The sequence below is a fragment of the Pristiophorus japonicus genome, chromosome 18, assembly GCF_044704955.1.
Source record: "Pristiophorus japonicus isolate sPriJap1 chromosome 18, sPriJap1.hap1, whole genome shotgun sequence".
Classification (NCBI taxonomy): domain Eukaryota; kingdom Metazoa; phylum Chordata; class Chondrichthyes; family Pristiophoridae; genus Pristiophorus; species Pristiophorus japonicus.
Genome location: NC_091994.1, coordinates 83,463,586 through 83,489,741, shown reverse-complemented (window position 1 = coordinate 83,489,741; position 26,156 = coordinate 83,463,586). Strand labels below are relative to the sequence as shown.

At 46.1% G+C, this 26,156-nt stretch overlaps 1 protein-coding gene across 1 annotated transcript in view; it reads right to left on the bottom strand.

Moving 5' to 3' along the window:
- The window catches only part of arhgef10lb (Rho guanine nucleotide exchange factor (GEF) 10-like b), a 224,859-nt gene that overhangs the window by 174,506 nt on the left and 24,197 nt on the right, over positions 1-26,156 (bottom strand). Inside the window, exon 2 of the mRNA XM_070860199.1 lies at positions 18,302-18,389. Within this exon, the coding sequence (XP_070716300.1) occupies positions 18,302-18,338 (37 nt within the window). The 5' untranslated portion in view covers positions 18,339-18,389. The remainder of the gene's footprint in view (positions 1-18,301; positions 18,390-26,156) is intronic.

Sequence of the window (26,156 nt, the reverse complement as noted above, 5' to 3'; positions counted from 1 at the left end):
ATAAATGTATCTAATATGACAACGAAGAAGAAAGCTGCAGACTGCAGGAAGATCAGGTGGGCAGAACATTGGCAAATGGAATTCAATCCGGAGAAATGTAAGGTAATGCATTTGGGGAGGGCTAACAAGGCAAGGGAATACACATTAAATGGTCAGACACTGAGAAGTACAGAGGAACAAAGGACCTTGAAGTGCAGGTCCACAGATCCCTGAAGGTCGCAGGCCGGGTAGATAAGATGAAGAAGGCATACGGAATACTTGTCTTTATTGGCCGATGCATAGAATACAAGAGTAGGGAGGTTATGCTTGAACTGTGTAAAACACTAGTTAGGACACAGCTGGAGTACTGCTTGCAGTTCTGATCTCCACTTTACAGGAAAGATGTGATTGCATTACAGAGGGTACAGAGGAGATTTACGAGGATGTTGCCTGGACTGGAGAATTTTAGCTATGAGCAAAGATTGGATAGGCTATGGTTGCTTTCTTTGGAACAGAGGAGGCTGAGGGGAGACCTCATTGAGGTGTATAAAATTATGAGGGGCCTAGATAGGATGGATTGGAAGGACCTATTTCCCTTAGCAGAGAGATCAATAACCAAGGGGCATGGATTTAAAGTAATTGGTAGGAGGTTTAGAGGGGATTTGAGTGGAAATATTTTCACCCAGGGGACGTTGGGGGTCTGGAACTCACTGCCTGAAAGGGTGGTAGAGGCAGAAACCCTCACCCCATTTAAAAAGTACCTGGGATATGGTCTTGAAGTGCCGTAACCAACAATGCTACGGACCAAGAGCTGAAAAGTGGGATTAGGATGGATAGCTCTTTATCAGCTGACGTGGATGGGCCAAAATGGCCTCCTTCCGTGCTGTAAATTTCTATGATTCTATGATTCTATGATAAACAGGTCAATGCGCATAGCCACTACCGACTTGTAACCCAATTAAAGATAATGGAATGCATCTCTCTTGATAAAGCAAATATATTAAAACATCATTGCGAGCCTGTCCCCGCTGGTTAAGTCAGTGAATACAGGACCAGGAACGTCTCTGATTTGATTCTGGTCTGTGCCAAGTTAGCTAGTCGCAACAAAAGTTTTTGTAGGGGCAGTACAAATACTATCTGCTCCCCTGGGTAGTGATCACTATTTGGTGACTCCTGCTGGAAATTGGCTGTCGAGGTTGCAGTAGCCAATGCAAACAGCCTGCCGACTCACACGCAAACAACACCAAGTGGGCAAGGTACTGAAGGTCAATCGGCTCCTGTGAAACTATACTCTTGAGTCAGTGCTTTCAGGAAAGCAGGAGAGGAGAAAATGGATAAGAAAAAGTGGAAATAATAGTGAGTAAGTTGGTCAAATATGCCACTTTACCAACAGTAACTTAGGTTAAAAGTTGTGGGTAATGGTCACTGGCTTTCAGGACCGGCTGCCCCTGTACACCGCCCCCCCCCCACCCCCCGTACACCCCCCTTATACCCCCCTGTACATCCCCCCTGTATTAACAAAGAACAGCAAACATTGACATGTAAAACTTGCATTAAATGCTTAAATGCACTTAAATCAGAGGGGAGAGTTTAAATGCTTAATGGTGGTTTTACATTTCAACTGGTTGAGCTCGATCACCGAGAAAATTCCCTTTCGATATTTAAATTCTTCCATTCGCTTCACGGTCACCAACTGGCAGTGGGTTTGTTTATTTTCTTCAATAACTAAGAAAGATTAATCAGAAACAGATGGTCTTGCCCAATCGCTTTCTGGAAAATGTTTGCACTGTTACAGCTGATGACTTTTTTCAGGATGTCAATGATCAGCCAAAGGACAATTTCCACTCCAGAAGAGTTTTCCAGGTCGCAATTCTCTCACTTTGTAAACAAGTATATCAAAGACAGTCGAGGAATCCAAGCAGTAATAGAATCTCTTACCAATATACAGCCTCACAGCTCTGCATGGGTATTCTAGCAGCCTGTTCTCATTAAACCATTTAATGGCTAAATGTTCCCTCAGCTTTGAGGTTCTTTTGTTTTTGTCTACCTTCCAATTTTCTCTCCTTTGCTTTTAAAGAGCCCTACAAGTTCCATGTGCGCTGGCCACCTCTAATACCTCTCCCAAGTGGCCATTCTGTGTTCGAGAGCCCAGTTAGTGTCACTGGCTATTCTTCCGCATGAGGCATCACAACAGAGCCCGACCCTGACATCCCCACAAACCTTGTTATTAACAGCAATTGCTGGATAGTAATCTGGAGCTGTAATCCTGTCTGATTTTCCCCTTTCTAGCGCAAGAGCTCTGAGACCACCGAAAGCTGCTCTATCATCACTCCAGCTGCAACCAGTTATCTCAACAAAGACTGGCGAATCGAGTCTGGGGCCGCCTTAATCTTTATGGTTTAATACTGCATTAGGTGGTTACCAACTAAACCATTGGGGTTTGCTTCTTAATTGTATGTTGAGGGTACTCCACAGATGTTTATGCATTAGAATTGTAATAATTAGCCGCACTGAAAATTGATTTTCAGTTGATAGATTTCACTTGATAAAGGTCTCTGTCCCCATAGTTAAGAACTAACCTTCAGAACATTGGACTCTTAATGATTGGACTATCAAGAGTGTTCCCTCATTTAAATATTGTAAGTTACCTCCTGTTCCGTGCTCAATTAATGGATCTAAGGTGTGGTAGCAGTTCGTGCCTACATTTGGCCTCAGGACCATTGGACGAAGGAGCGGCAGAATTAGTACATTTCCTGATTGCGATCCACGAAAGTATGGATTGGGCTCAGCTGCCAACCCTCCCTGACTAAGCTCATACAAAGCATAGAAATTACAGCACACGAGGAGGCCATTTGACACATCATGCCAGTACCAGTGCTAGTTCTTCAGCTGAAGCTACCTGTTGTAATCCTAGTTCCCTGCCCTTTACTTCTGGCCTGTTATATTTTTCCTTTTGAAGTACATATCCAATTATCTTCAAGCGATGTTCTATTCTATTTCAAAGGTAAAATACTGCAGATGCTGGAATTTGAAATAAAACAGAAAATACTGGAAATCTCAACAGGTAAGGCAGCATCTGTGGAGAGAAACAGAGTCTGTGACCTGTGATCTGGAGTTCTGACAAAAGGTCACAGACCCGAAACGTTAACTCTGTTTCTCTCCACAGATGCTGCCTGACCTGCTGAGATTTCCATTATATTCTATTTCGACAGCTACTTACGATAACAAATTTCCCAATAACACTGCGAAAAAAAATCTTCTAACTTCCTGTTTCATTCTTCGAGTGTTAATCCTAAACCTATTTCTTCTAAGTTCCTCTTTTATTCTTCGCTGAACAAGAACCCAGCCACAGCCACTGCAATGCTGGCCTCCTTGAACTCGGCGAGACGTGAAAGGTGGAGGAGCCTTGTGGAGAAGACTTTCTTCACTCACTCCAGCAGGAAAGCACGGACCCTGCTCCGTCAACTTGGCGGGAAAACACAACCTATAAACACAGGACATCCATCAGAGTAGACGTCACTGCATCCCACTTGATACAAACATCAAAGGCTCCAGTGGACAAATAATTTCGACACCAGGTGAAGCAGCAGCTTTCGACAAACTTGATGGTGGCACCAAGATCGTCAACTATGTCTGATCCATTCATCTTGGACAAATTAAATGCAGCCCTGGAAAAGCTGCTAGCCCAGATGGTGTTTACCCAGAATTCGTAAAAGCACTGGGACCCAGAGTGAAGAGATGGTTTAGCTCCTTCTTCTCCAAGGTACTGGCAACTGGCAAAATTCCATCTATTTGGACTAAAATAATTGCCCTCCTGAAGCAGGAGAAGAAAGCTTGTGAAGCCTCCAGGTACCACCCAATCTCCTTACTTTGCACTTGTTGGAGAGGCTAATACTCCACAGCCTAGCCCCCAACATCGAGCCAATCATTCTTAAGGAGCAAGTGGGCTTCCGGAGCGGCCGTAACTGCTGCGATCAAGTGGTAGCTTTAACAACACATATCGAAGCAGGCTTCCAGTGCCAGCTAAAGACCACCTTGTGCACCTGTCAGCGGTGTATGACACAGTGTGGAAGCATGGACCTGCTTTTCAGGCTCTCCACCATTTTACCCTGCAGAACAACGATCCATCTTCTCAACTCTGCGCTTAGCAACCGACGCTTCCGTGTGTACTCTGGCACCCAGAAGAGCAGATATAGGACATTAAACAATGAACTCCCACAGGGGTTCTGTCCTGGCACCCATGTTATTCAACAGGGTTACACCAGTGACATGCCCAAAACAGAGTCCCGCAAGTTCGTATACACTGATGACATTTCTTTGGCCACGCAAAACATGACTCTGCTCGTCACCAAAGAGACCCTGACCAGTGATCTACAGAGGATGGAGGCCTACTTCCACCGATGGTGACATAAGAAATAGGAGCTGGAGTAGACCATTTGGGCCTTCGAGCCTGCTCCGCCATTCAACCAAATCATGGCTGATCTTCTACCTCAACTCCACCTTCCCGCATTATCCTCATATCCCTTAATTCGCTTAGTTCCCAAAAATGTATCGATCTCCGTCTAGAATATACTCAACAACTGAGCATCCACAGCTCTCTGGGGTAGAGAATTCCAAAGATTCACAACCCGTTGAGTGAAGAAATATCTCCTCCTCTCAGTTTTAAATGGCCGACCCTTTATTTTGAGACTGTGACCCCGTGTTCTAGATTCCCCAGCCAGGGGAAACATCTTCTCAGCATTCACCCTGTGAAGCCCCTTAAGAATTTTATATGTTTCAATTAGATTACCTCTCATTCTTCTAAATTCTTGGGAATATAGGCCCAGTCTACTCAATCTCTCCTCATAGGGCAATCCCCTCATCCCAGGAACCAGTCTAGTGAACCTTTGTTGCACTTCCTCCAAGGCAAGTATGTCTTTCCTTAAGTAAGGAGACCAGAACTGTACACAGTACTCCAGGTGTGGGCCTCACTAATGCTCTGTATAATTGTAGTAAGACTTCTTTACTCTTATACTCTAATCCCTTTGAAGCAAAAGCTAACACACTTTCCTAATTGCTCACTATACCTGCATGTTAACTTTCTGTGATTAATGTGCAAGCACATCCAGTTCACTTTGAATGCAAACATTTCCCAGTCTGTCACCATTCAAAAAATATTCTGCTTTTTTGTTTTTCCAACCAAAGTGAATAACTTCACACTTCCCCACATTGTATTTCATTTGCCATGTTCTTGCCCACTCAGTCAACCTGTCTATATCTCTCTGCAGCCTCTTTGCATCCTCCTCACAGCTTACTTTCCCACCTAACTTTGTACCATCAGCAAACTTGGATACATTACACCCAGTCCCTTCATCCAAGTAATTAATATAGATTGTAAATAGCTGAGGCCCAAGCACTGATCCTTGTGGTAAACTGCTAGTTACAGCCTACCAACCCGAAAAAGTCTTGTTTATCCCGACTCTCTGTTTTCTGTCCATTAACCAATCGTCAATCTATGCCAATATATTACCCCCCAATCCCATGAGTCCTAATTTTGTGTAATAACCTCTTATGTGGCACCTTATCAAATGCTTTTTGAAAATCCATTACACCCATTGATTTCCCCCTTATCCATCCTACCAGTTACATCTTCAAAAAACTCTTAACAGATTTGCCAAACACGATTTCTCTTTTATAAAACCATGTTGACTCTGCCTAATCATATTACGATTTTCTAAGTGCCCTGTTACCACGTCCCTAGTAATAGATTCTAGCATTTTGCCGACTACTGATGTCAGGCTAATTGGCCTATAGTTCCCTGTTTTTTCTCTTCCTCCTTTCTTAAATAGCAGGGTTATGTCTGCTGCCTTCCAATCCTTGGGGACTGTTCTAGAATGTAGGGAATTCTGGAAGATTAATACCAATGCATCCACTATCTCTGCAATTATCTCTTTTAAAACCTTAAGATGCAGGTCATCAGGTCCAGGGGATTTGTCGCCACTTAGTCCCATTAATTTCTCTAGTACTATAGGCTAGAACCTCCACTTTTGAGCTTATCGCCCAAAAATAGGCGTTATTTCCGGCATGGGTAGCAAAAAAGAGTTTTCAGATCGCTGGCTTCTCGCCCATTCTCAAAACACCTAGTTTACATTTTTGAAAATGGGCGTTACCGTGAGCGATATCAAATGGGCGGTAGCATTAAATTTTTCTGACATTCTGCTGTAAAGTGTGGCCTTTCTTAGCAACAGCATGGCAACGCTCGATTCCCGCGATTCAGGAGGTCAAGAGTCATCATGACATGCGCAGAAGAGGAGACAGAGAGAAAGGGAGCTCAGAGGCACTGAAAGTGTGTGTGGCTGTGGTGTGTGCTTGTTTGGCTGTTGTGGGAGGCGTGAGGGAGATTCACCAGCAGCAAAAAGCCTACTAAGCACCAAGAACATAGTTGGCACCGAGTTTTTGTCCAACAAATAAGGTATAATATGGAAGGGACGGAGGAGGCCCTGGAGCTGGTGGCGGAGGAATCCCAGTGGTCCCTGAGCACGGGACGCCACCCCTTGGTTCCGCACCACCACTGCGAATGACAGATGAGAGCAAGGACCAAGATCCTGCTTTTGCATTAGACAATGTTGCCCCCTCGGCACTCCCCGCTCCTGTACCCGTGCACCCATTGCATCTGCCTTCATCCCCCCCCAATGAGGCACCACCTGAGGAGCTCCTCGGCCAGGCACGTGGAGCGAGGAGGGGAAGGGACAGAGGTGGGGAGAAGAAAAAGAGGGGGGAAGGAAAGTGAGGTGCATGTGTGCAGGTGATGGTTGTGTTATATCGCCATCTGGGTGTATGCAATTTTTTGCAATGTATGGGGGCTGGGGACCATGCTCCTGCTTTGCCTTTGTATTCTGTGTTGCTGGACATGTTGACCATGTGATTTATGTCAATGGTGGAAAAAGTGCGATGTGGGCAGGGGTTGGGTGTTATTGCCTGTGTCATTTATGATTTCAGACCAATGTTGGTATTAAACTTTTGATATTGAACATAATCTTGTTGCGCATTGTCTCAGATAGCTGGACCGTTACACACTGGTGATTCCTTACCATGAAAGGGTTAAATACAACTTTACATCATTCAATGTAAACTTTTACTGGCACCAAGGTAATGGGCACCACTGATGTCTGAGCTGCACACACACAGCAGTGTGTCAGCGTTGTCACTCACATCAGCACTCTTTCAGGCAAATCTTTCCGATATCAGCTCTTCCCGTAAGAGTGGGATTTAACAAATGCCAGCCACACCGCTGGCGTCCATCCCAGTTAGTTCCACTTTTTGTGGGTGTTTTTTTGAGTGGGCGATATTCTGGGCGATATGTGTGCGAGGGGGTGAAATTGACAGTGGGCGAACTCCATGGCTGCTAGTTTGGGTAAATATGCTCTTTACGACAAAAAACCGTCGGCAGGCGTTATTATTGAATCTCGGCGTTAAGTCCGTGAGGAAAGTAACGCTGGGCAATAATATGGACATTGAAATCGCCCATTCTGCTGATTCCGGTCAAAAATAGTGGGCAGGTGGTAATATTTTTTTCTCGTCGTTATGCACATGGGGAAAATAACGCTTGGCGATAAGTCTCCTAAAAAAGCCCGTCAGTTTCCATTTTGTGCCAAAATGGGTGATATCTGGGCGTTATACGTTATTTTAGCGGTTAAATGGGCATTAAGTGGGTGTTAAGCAGGCAAAAAAAGTGGAGGTTCTAGCCCTATGTCTTTACTTATTCTGATTTCTTTAAGTTCCTCATTCTCTATAGACCATTGGTTCTCCATTATTTCTGGAATGTTTTTTGTGTCTTCGACCGTGAAGACAGATACAAAGTATTTGTTTAATGTCTCTGCCATTTTCTTATTGCCCATTATAATTTCTCCCGTCTCTGCCTCCAATGGGCCCTCGTTTACTTTCACTAATCTCTTCCTATTTACATATCTATAGAAACATTTACAGTCTGTTTTTATGTCTCTTGCTAATTTACTCTCATATCCTTTTTCTCTTTCCTTATCAATCTCTTGATCCTCCTTTGCTGAATTCTAAAATCCTCCCAATCCTCGGGCTTACTGCTCTTTGAGCAACATTATAAGCCTGTCCCTTTGATCTAATACTATCTTTAACTTCCCTTGTTAGCCCACTGTTGGACCACTTTTCCCGAGAGATTTTTGTGCCTTAAAGGAATGTATATTTGTTTTAAATTATGTATTAATTCTATAAATGCAAGCTATTGCTTGTCTACCGTCATATCTATTAAGGTAGTTTCCCAATCTTCCTTAGCCAACTCTCCCCTCATACCTACGTAGTTTGCTTTGTTTAGGTTTAAGACCCTAGTTTCGGACTTTACTAAATCGCTTTCAAACTCAATATAAAATTATATCATAATATGGTTGCGCTTCCCTTTACAACAAGGTTATTTTATTAATCCTTTCTCATTGCACAATACTAGATCTAAAATAGCCTGTACCCTAGTTGGTTCCTCAACATACTGATCTAGAAAACTATCTTGTATACACTGCATGAACTGCAGAGCCACTGTTCACCCTTCCATCACTATCACAGTGCATATGTACAATCCCCACTCCCCAGTCGTTGATGTGCTGACATTCCTCACCAGGTATGTCGATGGGGCAGGCAACAACATGGAAGTGAATGACTTGCATGAACAACATCCCAGACAGCTTGCCTCTCTGGGAATTTAACCTTTTGTGAATTGAACCTGGCATCACAGCAAATCATAATTTGCATTAAACCAAAATCCTTTCCAAGTCGAATAGGAAAGAAAATCTCAAAACTTTCCAGGACCTTATCAAGTACCATTGGGAAAAAGTACAGTATGGAATGCTACAGATATAGATCATGGTTGACCCCATTCTGTGCAGCTTTATTTGGGGCAGCAGTAGGGTCACCACAATTGGCCTCAGCACCACATGGATAGCAAGGATATAATTCTGCAAGTTTTCCCACTGCTGATCACGAACCAATGACCACTGCTGGAAAGTCTGTGTGTGGACATTGCAGTGAGGATGGGATCAGCTGTAATGCTCCCGGTGGTGGAATAGTCTGCCAATATTCACTGTCTGGGCCCAAACACGAAGAATACTTGGCGAACTATACGCTAAGCAGGAGTCAGCATCTTCCAGAGAGAAAAATCTGGGGGGGAAAAATAATTCATATGTTTTTGTTCCCCCCCACTCAAAAGGTACATTTTTGCTATGAGATTATCAAAGCAGTTTCCCGATGAATTTTGAAAAATGTAAAGCAATTTTGGTAGACTTTTGCTGATGCGCTATTGCACGCATCCTGACAAATACGATTGTGTGTTGCATCTGTTGTCAGTGGGGCCTAACCGTGCACCAACTGTTTTCAGCTGAATTGGGTTACCCTGTGTCAAGATTCTAGATAAATAAAGAATTCCAGTGTTCTCTGGTGTATAAGTGATGTCTTTTTTTTTTGCCTGAAACTATGTTGCATACAAGGCCAATCCAATAGTTCCCATGACTTCATGCAGAAAAATGTGTTGGCCTATTGTTTAAAATGGATCTTCCTTGCACGGCCAGATGTGATATTTACTCTCCGCTTCCCCCCAGCCCCGGCTCACCACCCCCCACCCCCCCACCCCCCAAACAGTGATCATCTTCCCACCCCCAACTTTTTATTTCTCCTGAATCCATTGGCTCCTGCATGGCTGCTCTCCAGTACCTCGTCAAAGTGAACAATCTTAATGTGATATCCTAGGCAATATGGATCACATTCTCACATGACGTGTGCTGCCTATCCAGAAAATTGATAAAGAATACCAGTGGATTTTTTTCTGCTCCTTAATCCAAGGATGATGCCGAGGACAATAGTCGTGTACCTACCGCCAATGTTCCCTGTAATTTTCCTCACAAAATTCCGCACGTGCCCGTTTTTTTCATTTAAAAGCCAGCTCACTGACTGCCCAGGACCCCTGGAGCGCAGCACGGGAGCATTGGGCTCAATTTTCCCCGGTGATTTGCGCAATCAATTTGCTCCAGCGTAACTCAGTTAGTTACGATTTTTTTAGGTACATTTTTTTTTCAGCCAAAGAGAATGTAACCAGCCACCCGCACCAATTTTGGCCATTTAGGCAAGTTTGGCCAGCTGAGAGTTACTCCTGTTCTGCTTAGGCCAGCGTATGTAGCCTCCGCAGAAAAACCTTCCGGCGAATTAAAGAAATCGACGAAGGTAAGGAAATCGGCGCAGGTAATTGCAGCAGATGCCTGGACAGCAGCAGCAGGAAAGGTAAGAGAGAGGGGGAGAGAGAGGTGGGGGCACGGAGAGGGGGTGGGGGGAAGCCTCTCGGGTGTAGTTAGGTGTGGGGACCGGGAGGGAGGAGGCCATTTAACCTGGGATAGGGGTGAGGGAGAGGACCGGGAGGCCATTCAGCCTGGGCTAGGGGCGGGGGAGCAGATCGGGAGGCCACTCGGCCTGGGATAGGGGCGGGGAGTGAGACCGGCATTAATAATTGGAGGTAGGTTGCTGCAATATATTTTAATGTGTTTTTAAATTGATGCAATGTGTTTTAATGTGTTGGGAGCTGGCTGTATGTTTTACTTTGCAGCCTCAGCTCGCAATATGTCCCTGGTTACCGTGGCAACCCGATCCTTTTGGCGTAGATCAAGGCTCCATCCCCAAAACTAAAGGACAGGTTAGGCCACGCCAAAATGAAGAAATCCAACATTACAACATTTTTTGGGGCGTACTTGGGCCCCCAAAAAATCGGGCGCAGCTCTTCAAGTACGCCAAAAAAAAGCTTTGGGGAAAATTAAGCCCATTGTCTATCACTGTCCCAGCTAAAATCATCTAACTCAGTACAGACCAGGCAGTAAATGTGGGACCTTCTTGGACTGCATGGCTCACTTTCACACTGAGTCGCTAATAGAACCACTAAGCCAACCCTAACCACGGTCTTCCCATCAGTTGCTGGTTATTGAGATTGTGTGTATGTATGTTTGTCTGTGGGTATGGGTGGGTGGGAACAGAGGCAATGGCCCAGATTCTGCTGGAACAATAACGTCATTTGAATGACGCACACCGTTATTAATGTGCAAATTGACCAGCAAATTGTGGCGAGGAAGTGACACTCCGTGACTTGCAAATTGCTGCAAGTTACTGACCGATTTGTGCCACTCCGCCGTTAGCTTCGCGAAATGGCAGCTTAATGTTGCCGTGATTTTAATGGTTGCCGCATTTGCATATTAAGAGCCCATTAAACGCGCCCTGGAAAGTTAAGTCTAGTAATTAACAGCGCAAGTACTCTTTTAACGATGTGGAGATTGTTAATGACAGTCAATCAACCTCTCTCGTCAAGAAAGTGAACAATTAAAAGTGTGGCATCTCATTCCTTCAGGTTGTGAATTGTTGTTGATGATTTTTCAAATGTCAATTTTTTTTTAACTTTTCCTTTCTGTATCTTTTTTCTCTCTCTCTTAATCCAATCTTTCTCTCCCTCTCTTTATGTCTCTTTCTGTGCCTGATTTGACATTGAATTCACCTACTCTAATACACCCTCCCGCTCAGTCCCTCCTTTCTTTATTTCTCAATCATTTAATCCCATTGGTTAAGGAGACACACTGTTTGTCCTGTTGTTCACCAAGGTCCCAGATGTCCTGTTGCCCTCAGCACACTGTTGCCAGCTCAAACTTCCAGCAACTCTGTGGGCACACTTTTTCAAAACCTAAACGTGCACGGACATGAACAAGATGCCCCGTTCCAGCAAAGCCTGGGCCATAATTGCAGTCAGTGGTTATGCATCTTGAGTCCTCCCCAGTTAGAGGACTTTCATCTCATTTGTTGAAATCTAGGCGAGTAAGCCATATAGATGAGAGAAATCCAAGTCTGGGCTTCGTTACCTGAATTCAGTCAGAGCAGCAGTTGGAGCGCTACAGCTGATCTCAATGCTTCAGGGGGAAAGAATCAATCACGGTTTCTGCTCCTGCTTTCACCCAATGATACTGGAGAGCAGAATTGGGCTTGGTCGTGATGGGCCCAACTGTCCAGTAGCCTATTGAAACTCAGGGTCTACATTCATGAGTAGACACTTGCAGTAGACAGTGGAGAGTGACTGGTGCCTGTGGAGCCATAGCTGAGCATAACATAAGAAATAGGAGCAGGAGTAGGCCATTTGGCCCCTCGAGCCTGCTCCGCCATTCAATAAGATCATGGCTGATCTGATCTTGGCCTCAACTCCACTTCCCTGCCCGCTCCCCATAACCCCATGCAACTGAGGCACGGGTAGGCGCCTTTAGGAGAGGAAGGTGAAGGCAAAAATCAACTTATTATTCATACCACACATCTCGACAGGAACTGGCCTTGAAATTCCATGGGGATTCCAGCATTCTCCCGTCGGAGTTATGGTGGAAGATCGGTAGAACCTCCACAGGATTTCAAGGCCACTATCTCAGAGCGTGGAGTATTTTTTTGTGTCAATCTTTTGTTTCAGGTACGTAGGGCCCAAGTTTCCACAAGAAAAAAAAGGGCGCCCCTCCGAGCTGGGCGTCCGTTTTTCGCGCCTAAAACGGCGCCTAAAAAAATCCTCGGTATTCTCCATCTACTTACAGGTCCTCTGGCCCTCGGCGCAGCCAGCACGAGCTGTGGGGGAGGCGGAGCCAGGTCCCGGCGCTGTTTTCAGCGCCGGGACCTCTGCACATGCGCGCTACAGTCGGCACGCAAGTGCAGTAGCTCCAGGCGCCGAACTGTGTGGGAGGAGCCCGAAGCACGCAGCCCCTAGCCCTGGCTGAATGGCCTCACTGGGGCTGCGTGAATGAGGCTCCTCCCATGGCCAGCTCCTGCTCCCCCGCCGACCAGACCCGACACCCGCGCCCCCCCCCACCCCCGCCGACCAGACACCCGCATCCCCCTCCCCCCCACCCGCCGACCAGACACCCAGACACCCGCTCCCCCCCCCCCCCCGCCCCGACCCGAGACCCGATCCCCCGACCCGAGACCTGCTTCCCCCCCCCGCCGACCAGACATCCGCTCCCCTCCCCCCACCCCCGCCGACCAGACATCCGCTCCCCTCCCCCCACCCCCGCCGACCCGACACCCACCCCCCCCCCGCCCCGACCCGACACCCGCTTCCCCCACCCCACCCGCCGACCAGACATCCGCTCCCCTCCCCCCCCCGCCGACCCGACACCCACTCCCCCCCCCCCGCCCCGACCCGACACCCGCTCCCCCGACCCGACACCTGCTCCCCCCCCCCCCGCCGACCAGACATCCGCTCCCCTCCCCCCACCCCCGCCGACCCGACACCCACCCCCCCCCGCCCCGACCCGACACCCGCTTCCCCCACCCCACCCGCCGACCAGACATCCGCTCCCCTCCCCCCCCCGCCGACCCGACACCCACTCCCCCCCCCCCCCGCCCCGACCCGACACCCGCTCCCCCCGCCCCGCCCGACCCCCGACACCCGCTCCCCCCCCCCCGAGACCCGACACCCGCTCCCCCCCCCCCCAACTGACCCGACCCGACCCGCGCTCCTGTTCCCCGACCCGCCCCATCCTCTCTCTCCCACCCCCCTCTCCCCCCCCACCTCTCTCTCCCCCCCCACCTCTCTCTCCCCCCCACTCTCTCTCCTCTCCCCCCCTCTCTCCCCCCCTCTCTCTCTCTCCCCCCCCTCTCTCTCTCTCCCCCCCCTCTCTCTCTCTCCCCCCCCTCTCTCTCTCTCTCCCCCCCTCCTCTCTCTCTTCCCCTCCCCCACTCTCTCTCTCTTCTCTCCCCCTCTCTCTCTCTCTCTCTCCCCCCCCCCTCTCCCTCTCTCTCTCCCTCTCTCCCCCCCCCTCCTGCTCAGCGGCACGAACGGCTGCAGAATTCTCCCTGGCTGAAGCACTTTCACACAGGTAGGAAGATGGTTTATTTAATCTTTTCTTGGCTTATAAATGTTTATTCAGGTTGGATTTATTTGTATAATATTTGTAGAAGTATAAATAAGGATTTATTGTCAAATTTAATGACTTCCCTTCCCCCCACCTCGTTCTGGACGCCTAATTTGTAACCTGCGCCTGATTTTTTAATGTGTAGAACAGGTTTTTTCAGTTCTACAAAAATCTTCACTGGCTCCATTCTACTTCAGTTTGGAGTACATTTTCACTGTGGAAACTTTCAAATCAGGCGTCAGTGGTCGGACACGCCCCCTTTTGAAGAAAAAATTCTGTTCTAAACTAGAACTGTTCTACCTGACTTGAACTGCAGAAAAAAAAATGTGGAGAATTGCGATTTCTAAAATAGTCCGTTCTCCATCAGTTGCTCCTAAAAATCAGGCGCGAATCATGTGGAAACTTGGGCCCAATGAATGTACCTACATATTGTTATATTTACCTACATAAGTCATTTCAAATAATTCATTGTATGTGTAAGTTTTTGAAACATTTCTGAGACACGTAATAAAGCGCTATATAAATGCACGTGTTTTTCTGTTATTGTAGAAATGCTGCACCTGAGTGTTTGTTTCAGAATGCCCGCTAGCTGGCAGCAGTTACCAAAGATTTGATAATGTCTCCTTGCAGGGATAAGCCTGGATTCCTGATGGGTCGGGAATGATGTCGTAACAAGAGCTGCAAAACACATCAGAGTGGTTGGAATGTCTGTGGCTGATGTGAAATCCAGCTTTTCTCTGTCCTTTCCAAATATCAGGCCGTCTGCTATCAACACCGATGATTCTGAAGCCAAGCAGATGAACATAATGCCAATCTTTTGAGTACTGAAGCTGCAACTGGATGAAATCTTTCCTCTTCAGAAGAATAATGTGTCAGCCTTGGCACTCTTGCCTGAGTCACAAGATCTTTGGGATCAAGCCCCATTCCAGAGACTCGAGCACAAAATCTAACCAGGCACTTCAGTGCAGTACTAAGAGAGTGTTGCAATGTCGGAAGTGCCATCTTTTACCACATTGAACAGTTCGCCCTCAGGTGGACATCAAAGATTCCATGGCACTATTTCGAAGAAGAACAGGTGAGTTTTTCCCAGGGTCCTCATCAATATTGATCTCTCAGCCAAGATCACTAAAACAGATTATCTGATCATTATCTCATTGCTGTTTGTGGGAGCTTGCTGTGTGGTAATTGGCTGCTGTGTTTCCTACAGTACAACAGTGACTACACTTCAAAAAAAATTTTCCAGAGCAGATACTCTCCGCAGCGTGGGTGGGAGCTGCAAGCGCACACACATCGACAGAATTTGGGAGCACCGCTGCAGGCATTTAGAGGGAGCAAAGACAGGAGTGAGAGAGATGTTGCATTTCAGTCACAGGTAACATCACAACTTGCAACTGCTGCAAATATTTATCAAAGACAACATAAATGGAGGCCTACAGTCACAAAATGGCAAGTTTCTGCGATGCTGCAATAAAGATCTTACATGAGGTAGGTGCAAGAAGAGCCGTCCTGTTTGGTACTCCCGGATTGCTCTCCGCAGATGAGAGCTGTGCAGAAAACCTGCCAGGAGGCCACCACCGGAGGAAGGGCAATCTTCAGCACCCACGAGAGAAAGAATGTGCCCGATATGAAGAGAACTGCAAAGGTAAAGCTACCCAAGAAAGCTCTATATCTTGAAGTAGATTGGCCAAGTATGCACGCTACACACTATTTTCACTCAACAAATTACACCCGTACTGCTGACCTATGCTGCAGACAAACCTACAGCTGTTTGAATGGATCATGTTGTCAGGTTTTTGACTATTTACCCATGGAAGGATTGTGGTGTAGTTTATATTAAAATGTTACTTAAATCCTCAGATAAGCCACGTGTTAGTGATGCAAATTAGAGCTGCATGAGCCAACTGGTGAAGTGGTGATTACCACATACCATTTTCATTTGAGACAATGGGTGTTCATTTAGACAGTCCAGCAAACATTTGCACCCAATATGTTCTGATGGCTATATTCAATGTGGCATAGCAGGGGGGTAGCTGTCGCGGAACTCTCACCTAGGGAGGTGGTACAGGGTAGCTGGTTTCAGCTGGCCAATCCCTGAATGCAGAGAGCTTGGGGAGGGTCCTGTTGACTTCCTATCCAACTAAGAAAGTACACACAGAGAGCCAGTTTGGAAGATCTAGTACAAGAGACAGATACAGGGTGAGTGTACTCTCCTTGAGCTTAGTGACAATTAGGTTCAGGGAAATTACTGGCCAGAACCGTCATGTTTAGTCAGCTAACTGGTACAGTGTGGCATGTTTTATTATATTTTATGCTAAGAAAAGTGTTGTAATTCATTGTAATCACTGCTATGTTCATCAACTTATTATATCAAAAATAAAGCAGCTGGTTGAATTATATTGGGCCTAGTCTCACCAAACTGTCCTTCGGTGCACCCTTTAGGAGATCGGAGACGCACATGTGGGGAAGCACGTGTGAGATTACTGTATTTAGTTTGCATAATAAGGGATTTCCAGTGTTCTAGTCCCCCAGATCATGCCATTGTAGGAGTAGATATCTGAGCAGTAAAGATAACTCTTGATCATAAGGAACTTACAGAAGAGACCAGTGATACTGAACACGAGAATATCTGGTGTAAGACTCAACATTTGTAACAGCATGCTTATCTTATCATGCATGACATATAACAGCAAGACACTCTTCACCATTGCAGTTTTACCAATTTTGTAAAAGGCTTTCACTCATAATGAGCATGCTCATTTACTCACACACACACGAGAACTAGGATGGCCACTTGGGAAACCCGGCAACAACAGTGACTACACTTCATTGGCTGTAACACCAAGCACTTTCATTTTATCAATGAGCATTTTATTAAATACCTTTTGAAAGTCCACTGCACTTCCATTTTCAATACACTCCACTATTCCCTCAAAGAACTCTATTAAATTTATCATGGGTAACATCAATGACCCACTGCACCTTGGGGAACCCAGCGATGCAATGAAATGAGGACGTGCTGTTCAATGGGAAAAGTAATGAATGAGCAGGTCCTGCTGAGTAATGCACCTGTTTGATACATAAGCACACTGCAACTTGGCTTGTACTAAAGATGTTCCTTGTGATGGCCTAGAGGGAGCTGAAGCCCATAAGGTTGGAGGGTGCTGGTAACCTTTCCTGCCACTAGTAGTACAGTCCCTGAGGTTGAGGTTGCCTTCTTGCAACAGAATACACAGTTCTGTAATTGCTTCATTGCTGGATCTCAAACTGTGGAGACAGTTCTCCAACACTGCCAGGTAGCTATGCCTGGTTCTGTAGAGATAGGTATTTGACAGGTGCAAAGCAGTTCTCCTACCCTGCAGCGTGACATCCCCTCTTAGAACTTCTTCATCCTCTTCTATCACATCCAGTAAAAGAGCAATACTGAATCCAATATCCATTGCCAAAGACTTCAAAAATGCCCTAATTTCGAACCACCCCCGCCCCAGCCCCACCAGTTCATTCCAATGCCATCGGTTAGAATTTCTACCCTTACATTTTACACATTTAAAAGGGAACCACTCACTGCCAGTTTTGAGGGGAGAATTTCAATCGATCCATTCCAGAAAAGTAATAATATGAGAAGATATTGTAAGCACACCCAGAATAAAATATCTACTGCACTTCTGTTACGTGTGTTATGCATTTGAATAAGTTTTTGAATCATGTAAATCATACAGCGTAAAGTTAAAGATCTGGCCCAGGTGCATTGGATCCCAAGATTGTCAGGTAAAACAGAAAATGAGGAATGGAAGGCCTTGAAGGAGGAGATAGTTTGGGTACAGAATATACACATTCCTATGAGGTGGGGGAGGAAAGGAAGGCTTCATGATAAACATCAGGTTCATAATACAATAGAGAATCAAGCAGACTACAGAAAGTGCAGAGGAGAACTGAGAAATGAAGTAAGAGGGGCAAAGAGAGCTGAAATACTTGAAAGAGAAAAAAAATGAAAGGCTATGGGAGAAAACGTGGGGGAGTGCGACTAACTAGATTGCTCTTCGAAAGAGCCGGCGCAGGCTCGAAGAGCCGAATGGCCTCCTTCTGTACTGTGCTATTCTATGATTCTAAGCCTATTTGTGACCAGAATAAAATGGTGGCTCTGACATCAAGTAACAGCAGCGATATCCATTTATCTTTGCCACTGCTGGCACTTTGCCTCCGGTGGGAAACAAACACCTCCAAAGTTGATGTTTCCTGCCTCCGGAGGCATACAGGCAGCCTTCTTTATAATACTGTGCTACCCGGGAAGCAGATTTGCAATATAAATAGGGAATACATCTGTAACCTATCCCTATGCACATTTCTACCCATGCTGTATTATAATAACCCTCAATCGTGTATCAGAGTTGATGGGAACATAGATCACAATATCCTACCTTCTGGTTGGGAAGGAGGGGAATCGGAGGAAGCCATTCCACAATACGCCACCGTCTGTCACATTAGCGAGAAGATCCCCGGCCCTTCCTGAAGCAGGAAACATTAGTTTTAATGAATGCCATGGGATTATCATTTTATATTATTCTTAAGTACAAACTGTAGCTTGTGGAGAGGCCTGTAAAAGCATCACATGAAGCACACTGCCCACTATACAAACCAGCAGTACAATAGTAACAGCCACATTCAAAAGATACGGTAGGTGACAATAATGGGCAAGTTTTACTCATTAAAGGATATTCTTTCTTCCTCTACTGGATGTGCTGATTTACATTGGAATATGGTTCCGTAGAACTCAGTAGGCCCTCATTACCTTGCCGAAAGTGATCATTCTAGACAGTGAGTGTCGGCAGGCAGTTCTACCACGATGGGCGTCACATCAAAGTCTTATCCGTTGATGAAATATGTGCACTTTCCAACAATGAAACGCATTCCAACTCAAAGCACATTGCCTTTAGCTGCATCACCCTTGGGCACAACAGCAGCAGGCTGGTAATTGAAAACAGTTAGACACCAGTCAGCAGTGGCAACCGTGCTTATTTCCTTTCTCCTCCCTAGCCCATGGACAGTACCTCCACCACCGCCAAAGCCAAGAACAACAAATTCAGCACAGATGCAAAAAGTGGCCCTGGCACCTTCCTGGTCTATGTGGGTCGATGCCATACTCACTAAACTAATAGGGGTACCCTGTTAACATTGTTCCAATGGAACATCATTGTGGGTCTCAACCTGTTTTTTCATTAAATCACTGACATATATACAATGTGTACTCTCAGTCAGTTTCATGGACCACAACTGTTCTTTACTGTATCTTATTCAGCAAAATTTACTCATCAAAGGAGTACAATCCTTATTCCCTCACTTTTCTTCCCTCTTTTCCTGGAGGTACTGACTATTTGCGGGTTCCACAAATCATTGGCTGTAAAGCGCTTTGAGACGTCCGGTGGTCATGAAAGGCGCTATATAAATCCAAGTCTTTCTTTCCACAGATGGTAACAACCTTCCAGTATCACCTAAGCGGATGACTTCTCTTCTGCAATGGTGCTGCTCATTCAAACCCACCAGGAAACGTGCTTCAGCTGACCAATAATTGGATACATCACCTTCCTCACCTCTTCTACTCCAGAATGATTGCCTTTCCTCTCACTGACTATCCAGATAAGATCGGCAGAACTAACTTACACCCCTTCCACACTCTCCATCAACTAGGAATATCAGTTAAGGTTTGGATTTGAACTCAGGCCTTTTAGTCAGTGCCTGAGTGTCATAGCTACTACCACTCTGGTTTTTTTTTACTGAATTTAACAAAGTGCCCTCAGTCTATTTGAAATAGATTTCTCCATTTCGCCATCAAGTCCCACGCCATATGCAGATATTTTGAATTGTAAAACATAATTCCAATCAGCAGTGAAATTGGGGCTTTAAATTCATTTGGCACCTTGGGGACGATTTTAGATTTGGGTCCCTGCATCACCCATCTGAAGCTGGTGTTGGGAGGCCCGAATCATTTCCAGATTCAGGCCTCATTTGACTGTTGCCAGTGAGCTACAGGCATCAAGTGGATGCCCCACTGCTGCTCGCCAATTGTGGGAGCACTGGCAATTGTCCGGTTCCTATCTGGGGGGGGGGGGGGGTTGGGGCGGAGACAACCATGGAGGGAATCGCGCACAGGCCAGCAGAAGCCCGTAGTGTTCTGATATATATTTCAGCACTCCGCCTTCTCCTCACTGCACAAAACTGCTCCCAAATAAACTTTTGGGCCTCCCCTTGAGCGGCCACTAACAGTCCCTTTAAGGGTCGCTGGTCAGGCTGCTAAAACAACACAAAGAGGAGAGAGAAGTAGAGAGGATTAGGGAGGGAATTCCAGAGCTTAGCACCTAGGCAGCTGAAGGCATGGCTGCCAATGGTGGAGCGATTAAAATCGGCGCAGGAATGGCAAGTGATCGAGGAGGCACATGATCGGGGTCCAGGCGAGGTGTGAGTTCGGGGCCCAGGAGAGGCGAGGGCCCAGGGGCAGCACGGGCCAGCCCACACTGCAACATGTGTGAGCACTAGGTCCATGCAGCAGAGCAGGTCTCCAGTCGTCTCGGTTAACCCTTGCCACTGGACCAAGACCTAGCTCTGTCGAGCCCGTGTGGTGGCTGGTGTGCAACGGCCACCACACGTTAAAAAAGATCCACGCACAGGCATCTTCCACCCTCCAACATGTAGTTCGGGACCTGGAATATTAGGTCTTTCATTGAAACACTTGTGAACTCATCCTTTTTTGGCATGGAAGCAAGTCATCCTCGATACAAGGGACCGCCTATGATGATGATGACAAATAGACAGAGCATGCATGGTGCACACTCTGCCCATTTGTATCTGAAAATTGTCAACAACATCCTGATTTTCATATTTAAGGAGCCTCCCTTTGGAATCGGGAGGGCGTGTTGCTTACTCATTTACATACCCACCTAAAAATTGCATCAGCCCAGCCTCCGGCATCAACTGGCCTGTTAAGATAGCTTGCTGAATTTTCAACTGCTGGTCGCCTATTCCTTGCAGACGGCAGTGGAACGTCGCCCTGTGACTTTGCTTTTCTATTCTTTGCGTTATTGCCTACATCAATCTTTTTGTTGGAATCAGTGGAGTAATAAATCTTAGACCTTTCCCAGACCAGTAAAGGTTAAGGAAAGTAAGCTGCTGTAGAATAGGCAGAGAAAACCTGCGCCTCCTGGCTGCACAGGATGAGTTTTTCAACAAATACAAACAAACACTTACTCGGAGTTGGAGGCAGCAGGGACTGTTGAAGAATCGGCGGTGAATTTCTTGATGGGGGGTCCTTTGACAGGCATTCGACCCTTAATTCACACCTTTGCAGATCGGGCGCAGGCCATCCCACTGCTTAATTGGTATGCTTTGCGTCCGAAAAACAGGGGCAGGTCCTATCAATTTCTACACCCACATCTCTTTCATGCATGCATTCTGCAATAGTTAATTAGATCAGTGGTTCTTAACTGGGGGTCCGAGAAGGTTTCAAAGGCTCCGCCAAAAATAACCAGATTGTAAATAATCCCCCACTGCTATTTACGGCTACAAATTGTCCGCTTTTATTTTGACAGAAGACACTTGGGTAAAATACATACTAGAATGCAATGTTTGCGAATCGCTATTTATTTCAGTTCCAGGCAAACAGAAAGTGACTTTGCCGCCTCCAACTACAAAACGCCACAAAATCAATCGGTGTAAATACCCGATCATGCGTCTCAAGAAGAAAGAGAACAGTAATGGTAAGACTGAAGCTAAACTGTGAGCCTTGAGCATGTCTGAGAGAAAGTCAGACTGGGACTGTCTCCCCATTAAATGTATCTGGGTGATAAATAGGGTTGGTTTTCATTTAAATTCTTATCGACCATTTGGTTATTAAAACTGCCCATACTGAGAGTGGAAGGGGCATGGAATGGCCCCGATCCTTTACCAACAGAACATTGCCAGAGAATTCTTAACATGACAAGCCAAGTCAGCACAGTTCAGATCAGCCATAATCTTACTGAATGGAGAAGCAGGCTCGAGGGGCCAAATGGCCTACTCCTGCTCCTATTTCTTATGTTCTTAAGTCAGGTACTTAATGTGTTGCGAGCTATTCAGATTCTATAAACCGCCCATACAAACCACTGGGAGCACTTCATGTTTCTAACTTTGATTTAGAGGTGAGTGAATCCTGAAGGATTTTCTTCTTCTTAGGCAGTCCCTCGAATCGAGGATGACTTGCTTCCACACCAAAAAGGGATGAGTTCAATGAAGGACCTAATATTCCAGGTCCCGAACTGCATATTGAAGGGTGGAAGATGCCTGTGCGTGGATTTTTTTTTAACGTGTGATGGCCATTGCATAGCAGCCACCACACGGGTTTGACAGAGCTTGGTCTTGATCCAGTGACAAAAGTTAACCAAGACGACTGGAAACCAGCTCTGCTGCACAGACCTAGTGCGCGCACACGTAGCGCAGTGTGGGTTGACACGTGCTGCCCCTGGGCCCACGCCTCTTCTGGGCTCCAGTCACATCACTCTGCAATCTCTCGCCGCTCCTTCGCACTGACCTCACCGTTCCTGCTCTACTTGCCCACGCTCCAATCACCGACCTGGGTTATGGTGACGTCCAATCCAGTCACCCCCTTCACAGCCGTCACCATCCTACACTAGCTCGCGCTGTACCCTGTTGGTGGTATGCCGCCACACTGCTCCCAGGCCGCCACTCATCACTCCTTTTATGGCCCCGACCTGCCGCTGATGTTTCCACGCAGGTCGGGGCTGCCATGCTGCTCCCAGGCCGCTGACATGTTCACTGGCATGTTCTTAAGCTATTTATGGGATGTCATGGGAGAGTGCCCTGATATCGAGCTATTTTTACTGGAAATCGTTTCACAGTATTTCCAATAAAACTTCCAACGCAGTTCCCATTCACTTAAAGGATTTGTATATTTTTTCTCCTATTTCAAGTAGACAGCAGTGAGATAAATGTATCCTTTTTTTTTAAACAAGAAAATACATTGGTTTAAAGTACAGTGGAAGAGTTTAGAACTTGTTACCCTCAAACTTTAATGAATTCAGTGAATGGTCGTGGATTTACAAGGAAACTGATAGGTGGTGACTGCGAAGGATGACTTCATGCCTCCTTCGACAAGACAATTGGACGGAGGATTTTTGCTCAGTTGAATGGGAGAGCTGATGTCTTGTTCCTGGGAAAACTCTCTTGATGTGCAATATAAACCAGCACGTCTGCCCTTTCATTTACAAGTGTACAGCACAGAAGGAGGCCATTCTGCCCATCGTATCTGTGTTGACTCTTTTCTAAAGTAATACAAAACTATCTCACTTATCCCCATGACCTCGCGCCTTCCTTTACTTTAATGTTTATGGCGTTATTCCCCCCTTAAAAGATGCAGTGGACGTTCTTTCAATCGTTACAGTCATGATTGGTCGGCTGCAGAATTTTCCCTATAGTCTGACCAATTTTGCACTGAATATTATTCATTTTAAAATGCATCATTGTTGCTCAGCACCAGCAACAAGTTACACATTAAGTAAGCAAAACAAAAATAATAATAAATATATATGTTTAATTGTACAGCTAACTTGCATACAGAAAAAATACTTGTGTTACAGGGGGTCCGTGACATTTTTATAACATGGGAGGGAGGTCGTCAGAAGCCAAAAGGTTGAGACCTCCTGAATTAGATGGTGAATTTTCACCAAAAAATGGGATGCTTAGCCATACAAAAATGAAGGCCTCAACTTTGGTTTACGGGCTGTGCTGAATTAGTTGACCTCAGTCGGATGGCAGTTGGTTTCTGTGTCGCTGGGCTGGTGGTGGAGATATAGAAATCTTCACGATTCTCCACTCCTGCTTGGAAATACCTTTCTGTGTAACTCAGGTGGCCACACAATTGGACTCAAACGTGTTGCCCTCTGTGATCTCACATGAAAATTGGCACTAGTGGGACTGTATCCCCATAAGCACCTTCTGGGGGGGGGGGGTGGGGGGGGGAGATATTGGGAAAATAATGCATGATTTTTTGAGATGATAAATTAAATTACAATTTTTCATTCAAAAAAACATTTGGGCTGAATATTGTACTCAAGGATTCAAATTATTTTTCTGCAAAGTTACTTGAGTAGAAATCAAGTTGTGGCCCAAGGTGTCACAGATCTTTTTACAGCATGTAAGAGTTAACGGCATTATTTTAACATTGCAGTACTGCCATGGTCAGACCATGGGGAACAGTGAGATTTATCTACTCCCGCAGTCAACTGCTACCTTACATCTTCAGGTGCTCGGCCAGCATTAGTTTCACCTCCATCATTCTAGCTTTATTGTTTTCTGTGTATGTCCCTCACAACTATATTCTCAAATAAAACTATTTAGTGCTTGTATTACAGCCCAAGGCCATTTGTGGCTTCCCCCTTCACTTGTAACCCCATGTGACTTATTGCCCCATTAACCTCCAGTCCTCGGCTTATACCTGTGGGATGTAGCCCCAACTAGGATTCAGCACTGTTTGCTCACCAATGAGATAAAGCAAGGGAATACTATCAGGAATCAGCAATATCCCAGCATCCTTAAAGCACCCCTATTAGAACTATGGGACCCCTAATTTTAACTTGTATCTTGCAAATTTGCAAGCTGGCACATTTGAAATCAGGAGCTTACTACCTGGTTCCGTCCCACACCCCATCACTCTGCGGTGGAGCATGTAACAGCATTCCTGAAAATGGATCTCAAGCAAGAAACTGATTGGAATTGTGGCCCTCAACAAAAAGTTAGTGAGAATAGATTACACTACATATCATTCTTTAAAACAGGCAGGGAGTAGGAAACAAATTTCAGGAGACGGTAAAGTCTGGCCTTTCCAATCAACTATGAGCTTGACCGAAGGTATGGCAGGGCGTGATATTCACCCACTCAACACGATGAGCGCTGGCCCTGCTGCAATTTACAGTGTTACCGTCATTAGAATATTTTGGATGATGTACAAGCATTATCGACACCACTGAATGGGAGCTCGGCAATTGATTTAAATGCCTGCAGCAGCTTAAAGGGGCAGGTATCATTATTACCACTTATGTTCAGGAAAAGAAGGTCTGAGATTGAGGTCTGGATGTGCAAAAATTTCCTGCTACTAAATATTGGGAAGACCGAAGCCATTGTTGTCGGTCCCCACCACAAACTCCGTTCCCTAGCCAACGACGCCATCTTTCTCCCTGGCAACGGTCGGAGGCTGAGCCAGACCGTTTGCAACCTTGGTGTCGTATTAGACCCCGAGATGAGTTTTCGACCACATATCCGCGCCATCACCAAGACTGCCTACTTCCACCTCCATAACATCGCCTGACTCTTGCCCTGTCTCAGCTCATCTACTGCTGAAACCCTCATCCATGCCTTTGTTACCAGTAGACTTGACTATTCCATCAGTCTCCTGGCCAGTCTCCCATCCTCCACCCTCCATAAACTTGAGCTCATCCAAAGCTCAATTCCCATATCCTACCTCACAGAAAGTCCTGTTCACCCATCACCCTAGTGCTCGCTGACCGACACTGGATCCCTGTCCGGCAACACCTCAATTTTAAAATTCTCATCCTTGTTTTCAAATCCTTCTATGGCCTCGTTATTCCCTATCTCTGTAACCTCCTCCAGCCCCACAACCCTCCGAGATCTCTGCGCTTCACCAATTCTGGCCTCTTGCACATCCCCTATTTTAATCGCTCCACCATTGGCCGCAGTGCTTGCAGCTGCCGAGGCCCTAAACTCTGGAATTCCCTCCCTAAACATCTCCGCCTGTCTACCTCTTTCTCCTCCTTTAAGACGCTCCTTAAAACCTACCTCTTTTGGTCATCTGTCCTAATATCTCCTTATGCGGTGTCAAATTTTGTTTGATAATCCTCCTGTGAAGCATTTTGAGACATTTTACTAGATTAAAGGTGTTATGTATGTAAACTTGCCACCAGGGGGCGCACCTGTGGGAGACCCAAGGGTCACCTGCACACCCCGGGCAAGCAGGTATAAAAGGCAGTCTACCATGCTGCTTTCTCACTCTGGAGTTATATTAAAGAGGTCACAACAGTTTGAGCTTACAGCATACAGTCTTGTGGAGCTATTCTTAACACAACGAATAACAGATCACGAACTTTCATGCGGTCATGGCTGCCGTTGGTATTCTTGAGAAATTTGTTGAGGGTGATGATTGGGAAGCTTTCGTTGAGCGTCTTGACCAGTACTTCGTGGCCAACAAGCTGGATACAGAAGAGACCCTGGTCG